At 42.7% G+C, this 8496-nt stretch overlaps 1 protein-coding gene across 1 annotated transcript; it reads right to left on the reverse strand.

Moving 5' to 3' along the window:
- Window positions 1–4186: 4186 nt before the first annotated feature.
- On the reverse strand, window positions 4187–7273 carry LOC149225965 (uncharacterized). Its single transcript, XM_089380057.1, has 2 exons — window positions 5923–7273; window positions 4187–5286 (listed from the first exon to the last, which is right to left on the reverse strand). Exons 1-2 carry the CDS (start codon window positions 7271–7273, stop codon window positions 4187–4189), a joined length of 2451 nt encoding a protein of 816 aa, XP_089236183.1.
- Between the last annotated feature and the right edge of the window lie 1223 nt (window positions 7274–8496).

The following is an 8496-nucleotide window of genomic DNA, read 5'->3' on the forward strand; positions in this document are numbered from 1 at the left end:
CCAATACGCTCATAAATAAGAGATTCTATTAGTTCTAAGAAAATGGAAATGCATGTTCTAGAGGGAAAAAGTTACAAAATAGTATTGAAGATTAAAATAAATAACACAACAGTGAGCACACAACTATTCCAAAAATTATCCACTGTAACACCCTCCTCCCACATTTACCCAAGCTAACCAGTCCATTGGGGTAAACATGTGATGAATAGTTACTGTGATGTGATTCAAATCCAAAAGTATAGTTAAGGAAGTGGAATCGACAAACCAAAACCAAACCGACCTTCCTTAGGAGCTATAGAACCTTCAAGAGCCAACCAACCCCTCTAGGTGTCCAACCTCTGAGAGAAATTTCTTATTGACTAAAATATACCACCATTCACTCCCATGACAAGCCTTCCATTTAACTAGGACCCTCCAATTTCTCCCACGACTCAGGGCTAGGACTCAGGCCTCTAGCCAGAACTTGATGAGTCTTCCATAAATGATAAATAACATGAAAACAAGGCTACTAATACAAAAATTGAACAAGGACCTGACCCACCAAGGCCTATCCATGACAAACATTCCATCAAACACATCATGAACATGTAACATACAGGTCATAACAACATATCTAGACATAGGGACTTCATACTTATATGAGATTCATCAAGAAGTTCTGATGACCTCTCACAATATCTGCATTATCATCTATTATTTCATGCACTCAATAACATTTCATTTATGAAAAAAAACAATATGAGAGCCATAACTCAAGTCTGTCATAAACCATGCTTATAACCAACATATAACCATCAGAATAACAATAATAGAACTACCATTAAAACCACATATTAACAAGTATATTTACACATGAAACAAAAGAGGAAAATATATCTTATTAACATAGCAAAAGTAAACCAAGTCAGGGACATCCATGTACCACCCGACCATAGACTGGGTTGAACCAAATCTTTCTTTCAGCCAATCACCCCTGTGCCATATTCCATGCATGAACGTGGGACTTACAAAAAAAACCACGACTTGCTCATACTTTACTACAATCCATCAAGGGATTCCTAGGCCCAATACCTCATTTATACAACTAGGATTTACTGCAATCCTACCAAGGGATTCCTAGGCCCAAAAAAGAAACATACACTACTAGGATTTACCGCAATCCCACCACATACCGATCCAGGGATCACTATGCCTATACAAGCATGGATGCCTACATACCTATCCACCTAAAATGCGAGGAAGTGTTTTGTCTCCACCCTCTAGGATTTACCATATATCCCACCATTCACCGATTAATGATTCTTAAGCCTAATGAGGGCATACACAATCAGGGTTTACTGCAATCTCACTGGCACCAGTCCAGGGATTCCTAGGCCTTGTGTTTTCTCCTAAGACCACCCCACTCAATTTCAAAACCATCTAGGAATCCAACTCAACCAAGTAAGAGAGAATTCATCACACCATGGCTATTTGAAAAAAGAAAGTCAATGCTGAAAACCATTATCACACCTAGCAAAACCCATGTCAATGACAACAAGAGAACCAAAAATACACATGCATGTACCATGCATGCCAAAACTAGCAAGGAAATCATATATGCAACTCAATACCTGTAAGTAATTCCATTGTAGCTACTTGATGCAACTCTTCCTTGCTTGATCTTTTCTTACTTTCGTTTCCTTCCTTTTCCTTCCTTCCTCCAATGCTAGAATGCTCCAAGAATACTCTAAATGTATGAGAGTATGAGAGAGTAGAGAGAATAGAGAGAGATCTCCAAAACCGAACTGACAAAAGGTTGTGAACTGATCCTCATAATACTTTTTATTAATGAGGCCTTTATTTTCTTCAATTTCCATTAGTTTTCCTTGATTTTCCTCCTCACATGCAACCTATGAAATTTCACCTTCCTTTTCTCTTAATTTCCATTATTTTCGTAAATAAAATGCCAATGATTGCCTCTTGCCTTTCCAAAGCCTTTGCCAGTTTCCTTAGCCATAATAAACCAAATGAATGCCCACATTAGGATGATTTCCCCAATATTTAACTTGGAATTAGTGTCCCATGACCTTGGTCTTATTTTTCCTTTATTAACTTTATTACATGAAATTTTAACCCGGGGATGTTACATCTACACAAAGACAAGATTTTGTCTTTAAAGTATCTCAAAATAACATTTTGGAACCAATAACATGCCGATGAATAATTAATTGATATGGTGTTATGCAACCAACTCACAAATAGATAGATCAACGACTTAAAAATTAAACTCTTTGAGGGGGAAACCTCATTTACATTAAATAAATGAGAATTTTTGGATGATTCAAATGACAAAACCTCCTTTCCATATATAGGAGTCTAAGGGGTCACAATATAATTAGAGTCGACATAACAATAATAATGTAAGGGCACACCAATAACCATAGTGGGCTTCTATGGGGCACAGTAATAAAAATATGAGGACTACATGGGCACACCAATGACAATAAGGGGGCTACACTGACAATAAAAATGAGGGAATACACTAGTATTATAGGGACCTAACATGCTCATCTCCTTCAAAAAAATGTCATCCTCAACACTTGAGTAGTTTTGGACGATTTTGTATAAAATTCTCATCATCCCATGTAGAATCTTCAGTGGGTAAGTTCTTAGACTTGATGAGATACTTTGAAATTGATCGATTTCGTAGCTGTCGAGTTCTTGCTTTGTTAGGCCCCTATACTACTAGTGTAACCCCTTATTGTTATTAGTATAACCCACTTATTATATTTATGTACCCATGTAGAGCCCATATTGTTACTATTGTGCCCCATAGAAGCCCACTATTGTTATTATTGTGCCCTTACATTATTATTTTTTTCCACTGGAAAAATCTGTAATTTTCATTAAGAGAGAAAATTACATATAGTAGATGCAAAAAGCATATGTACTATCAGAGCCTTTAAATCAGATACACCACGCAGGGTGATCTGTTTTTGTACCAGAAGCATATGTATAGTCAGTTAAACATCTAGCTGATATTACCGCGCAGGGTCCGTAGTATTCATTCTATATATCATAGAAACAATAATAGCTCTAAAAACATCAGTTTTTCAAATCATTATGCGGTTCAAAGACTGTTGTTCCTTTGGTATCGCTGATCTATGTAAGGCCTGTGGTAATATCTGTATTCTTCAGATCCTTGCTGTTCTAGTATTATCCATTCGCCTCTGGGTAGTATCGTGGCCTCCTTGGATAATTGATCAGCGCTGCTGTTATGTTCCCTGTATATGTGAGTACAAGAGATATGGGTAAAAGCTGCCTTGAAATTGTGTGCTTCATACAATATGTTGCTGAGGGTGTGTATATGACATATTGAAGATTGATTGAACCAGTTCACTATATTCAAAGAATCCCCAAATATGTTTAGATGTAGACACTGATGTCCCAAAGAGAAATGTAGAAGGTGACGCAGAGTCATAAGTTCAGCAAAGTTGTTTGAGCCCACTCCGAGTCCCAATTTGACTTTATATTGTTGGTTTTCACTGATGTGAAGTATGAAGCCCCCCCCACAACCGTTTTGGTTTGAGGCACCGTCGAAGAAGGCCCAAGGGACGGTTCTGTCAATGATAGGGGGAGGATTTATGCTCCGCACCCTAGAGGGAGTGGGTTCAGGCAGTTCTAGATAAGAGGAGATGATGCTGGCTTCTGTTCTAGCCCAACATACAGTCCGGTTGTCGAAGATATATCTGTTGCGCGCCTTCCAGATATGCCAAGAGACCACCGATGGTAGGTTCTGAAGCTTGGACCGAGAGTATCTGCTATTCCAGTCTGCCCAAGCGCTTTGTAAGTCTCCGCCGTTCCAAGATCCAGTAAAACCGATAGACGTGGATAGATTTTGCCAGAGATGTCTTATAGCTGTGCATTGCAGGAAGAGATGTACAGTGGATTCTGAATCTGCTTTACACAGTATACACCATGATGGACCATATATCGCTCTGTGGATTAAATGATCTCCCGTAGGTACGATATCCTTGAGAGCACACCAGAAAAAAAGTCTGATGCGCGGTGGGGCAGCAAGCTTCCATATATCGCTCCACCATTTAATAACAATTTCGGGCTTTTTATGCTGAATAAGAGAGCAGTATCCAGGCTTCGGGGCGTATATGCCATTGTCAGCCAAACACCATACAAGTTCATCAGTCCCCTATTTTATTCTTATATGCGATTCAGTTAATGCATATATAAATTCCAGCCACTCCTGTTGCCACTGTGGGGGAAGATCAAGCTGCGCAGCTGACTTCCAAGCCTGTGCGAAAATATTGGTATTTTGTTGGTCTGCGATATCTGCAAAGACCTTGATCTCCCGTGAATGAAGATGTCTGATGAGATCTCTGCTTAGTATATGCCTTCCCCCACTTCCAATCCAAGGGTCGAGTCCAATCCTACCAAGTGAACCATCATTTATTCTCCAAACCAGGTGGTCTCGAATGTGAGGGAGAGAAAGAATCAGTGCCTTCCACACCGATGAGCAGCCTCTTGTCTGCCATGAAGGTAATCTGATCCAGTCAAGTAAACTCTGAGGCCATATGTATTTGTGATATGAAATATGTGCCCAGAGGTTCTGACTTGTCATTAGAGACCAACCCATTTTTGCCGCTATAGCTTGTGCAAAAGAGGGAAGATCTTTGAGTCCCCAGCCACCCCATTTCTTCGGAAGTGCTATCTTTTGCCAACTTATCCAGGCAAATATTCTTTTGTCCTGATTGCCATTCCAGAGATAGCTGTTACAGATCTGTTTTAAGCGCCCTAGAATGCTTCTTGGTATCCATGCCAGTGCCATCCAAAAGACTGGTGTGGCTTCCAAGACGGATTTAATAAGAATCAATCTACCAGCCCTGGACAAGTATCTGAAGCTCCACACAGTAAGTTTCTTTTCCAGCTTATTAACCAGCCAAACCCAATCAGCAATTCTTTGGCATGTGGGTTTGAGCCAGTACCCTAAGTATTTGAGCCCTCTGTCCAATGGATGTATGCAGTAGGGAAAAGCCTGCTGTGCTACTTGAGCTTCTTGTACAGTAGTGCGAGTAAATGTGATAGAGGATTTAGAGTGATTTGCAATCATACCTGTAGCAGAGGTAAAGAGGCGAAGAATATTGTAAAAATTCCTAGAATCCCGAATACTGCCATCCAATAGAATGAGCACATCATCCACGAATAGTAGATGAGTGAGAAAGCAATCATCGGAGATCCACAGCCCATGAATGTCTCCGTTCCTTTTAGCCGATGCAATAAGCCTGCTTAATCCTTCCATGACAATGAGAAAGAGCAGAGGTGACAGCGGACAACCTTGTCTCAGTCCTCGTTCCGAATGAAAGAATGGTGAGGCTGAGCCATTTATGAGAATGCTGAAGGATGGGGATGTAATGCAGGCCATAATCCAAGTGATGTAGCTGTGGGGGAATCCAAGGTGGATGAGAATCATCTTGATGTATAGCCAACTGACACGATCGAAGGCTTTAGATAGATCAATCTTGAGAATGATGCTTTTGAGATGCTTTGTCCAGATTGAATGAATTGCTTCTTGTGCCGAACCAATAGCTTCATGAATCTGTCTAGAGTCCAGGAACGCAAATTGTTGGGGGGCAATATGTCTGGATAGAATCGGTCTGAGTCGGTTGGCTATGATCTTGGATATGATTTTGTACAGGCAGTTGCATAAGGAGATGGGTCTATAATCATCAAAAGAAGATGGGGAGTCAGATTTTGGAATGAGCGCAATGAAGGTCGAGTTAATGGCATGATATAAAGACCCCGAGATCCTGCTTTCCTCCACAACCTTCAGCAAATCTTGACCCAGAATATCATAGAAAGCCAGGTAGAATTCAATGGTCCAGCCATCCGGCCCTGGGCTCTTGTCTTTTTTGAACCATTTTAATATACCTTCAAGTTCCCCAGAAGTAACTGGAGCATTGAGCTCCTCTGCATCATCCTCCTCAACAAATCTCGGAAAGTGTCTAGCTATATTGATGATGTCAGGGAGGTTTGATTCTCGGGGACTCTTATAGAGACCTCTGAAATGAGTTATCCCAAGATGAGCCAGCTTATTGAAGGAGTCAGCCATATCTCCTTCTGGCGTAGGTAATTGCCAAATAGTATTTGACACCTTTCTTCCTTTGGCATAACTGTGGAAAAATTTCGAGTTTTCATCCCCTGCTTGTAACCAGATTGCTCTGCTCCTTAGTCTCAGGGATTCCTCTCGCTCCTTGAGTATATAAGCCTTCTGGTTTTCCAATTCGATCAGCCGACCCTTATCCTCTGCTGATATGAATCCCAGCCCTCGCTCATCAGTAAGAGCGCTCAATTCTGATTCAATATGTGTGAGATGAGCTGTATCTCGGGCATGCTTTTCCTTAGCCCAGTTAATGGAGAGGTGTTTGATTTCTGAGAGATTTTTGCAAAACCCCCTAGCCAAAGATTCTCCTCCATTAATGGGGTGGGCAAGCCAGTAATCAGAGATCATCTTAATGTAGGCCGGGTCTCTCAGCCAGGTGTGATTAAACTTGAATGGGGCCTTTGGTTTTTTGCAGGGCCCTTGAATTTCTAAATATATAGGCAAATGATCCGATAAACCTCCCGATCCTACCCATTGCTTGTAATGGTGCAGCTGGTGAAGGAGCGAATCTTTCATGATGAATCTGTCCAGTCTACGGGCCAACGCAGCATCCCCAACCCTTCTATTTCTCCAAGTCGGAAGGAGTTTTTGCATGGGGATATCTACAAAGTTAGTCTGCTCTAACAGGTTGGTCATATAATCAGTAATAGAGTCAATTTGTGCCGCCGATCCCCATGATTCTCTGAACCCTAGTGAGAAATTGAGATCACCACCGATGATAGTCTTATCCCCTTCGATAAGAGAGAGGTGTAGGAGCCTCTGCCAGAATAGCTCTCTGTGATTACACGGGCCATATACATTCACCACCCTGAGTTCCATGCCTAGGTCAGCCGAAAAGAAGTCCAGACCCAAGTAACCAGTCCCTCCCCACGTGGCATCGACTCTAATAGAGCGGGGGTTAGTTCCGATTGCCAGTCCTCCAGATCTACCGGCAGCATCTAGGGATATAAATGACCAACCCGGAGTCAGAGCTTGAAAGGTTTTGGAGATCTGATCAGCAGAGCAAAGAGTCTCTTGTAGCATAATAATATCAATAGATTCAGTCTCAATGAGACGCTTCAAGGCTAGTTTCTTAGGGGCACTAGCCAGCCCTCTGCAATTATAAGATAAGCACTTCATGGAGGAACCCTACGCGGGGTTCGTCCAGCTCTAAGGACCCCATCGATGGTAGATTGCCTCCCAGATACAACCTCCGCTCCAGCTTTCATAATAGCTTTTGAGAGATCTGTTTTCCTACCCCTGGTAGGCATGGGTCCGTCCCCTGACCCAATGATACCGAGACCGGACCGGTGGATCGACGAGTCTGTGATATGAGATCGGGATCGAAGGAAGTATGAGTGAGGAGGAGAATCAGCAGAGGATGATTGGGGGGGGGAGATGAGACAAGAGAGGGCAATGAGGGTCCAGTGGTGGCAATAATGGGCGGAGATGGTACATAGAGAGGGGACTGAGATGGCTGAATAGACGATACAGCAGAAATATTAATCTGATCAGAAAAGGAGAGAGAGGGATTAAGAAGAGTAGCCGAGGCTGAAACTGTTCCTGCGACTGAGCAAGCCCAGGTCATTGGTGGCGAAGTGTGCCTGAGATCGGGATCCACCACTGGTGAGGAAGCCACCGGAGACGGTCCAGCAGAGATTGGATGCGATGAAGTAGGAGAGGCTGGCCTGGAAGGGGCAGGGGTGTTCCTCGGAGAACCGTCTGATTTCCGAATGAGAGGGCATTCTTTGATGAGGTGCCCCACCTTGTGGCATCGCCTGCACCTGAACGGAACACCCTCATAGTCCAGAATCTGGGTCCTGATATGTCTCCCCCACTGTAATGTAATCTTTTCCTCCAGCCCCTCCCGAGTATCTAAATGTACCAATATACGAGCGAGTGTCCTGCTTCTGGATTCCACAAATGTGCGATCATGATCTAAGTAGGTGCCTAGAGCATTACCGATCCTGATGAAAACTTCTTCGCGCCAGTACTGTAATGGAAGACCTGGCAAACGTACCCAGATTGGTCCAGCTCCGATTTGTTCACGTTCAGGGTCGAATAGTGGGCTCCATCTCTTGAGGAGGACCGGGGCCATTCCGATATGCCAATACCTAGCCAGAACAATATTCGTGTAGCTTTCTTCAGAAAAATGGAGAGAGAACCATCCCCTTGGTAGAACATGTACTTCTGGCAGATCAATAAGCATTCCTCCCCAAATCTCATTCACCCAATGCGACAGCCATTTAGCTGTATATGTCCTGCCCTGGACATGCCCTACCAGCACAGTATTGGCCATAATAGCAAAATCTCCTAAATTCGAATCCTCTCCAAATCGGATGGTGATGTCTCTTGTAGTAGCC

Source organism: Pinus tabuliformis, chromosome J (genome assembly GCF_031772625.1).
Source record: "Pinus tabuliformis cultivar Carrire ecotype Pingquan chromosome J, CPIR1, whole genome shotgun sequence".
Taxonomy (NCBI): domain Eukaryota; kingdom Viridiplantae; phylum Streptophyta; class Pinopsida; order Pinales; family Pinaceae; genus Pinus; species Pinus tabuliformis.

What these genes read in the sequence shown, in the direction of transcription:
- LOC149225965 (XM_089380057.1), bottom strand. Translation starts at nt 7,273, where the DNA reads ATGAAGTGCTTATCTTATAATTGCAGAGGGCTGGCTAGTGCCCCTAAG. An exon ending in TACTTCTGGGGAACTTGAAG is followed by an intron (nt 5,287 to 5,922) that starts GTATATTAAAAT and finishes TTGTCATGGAAG; the next exon opens with GATTAAGCAGGCTTATTGCA.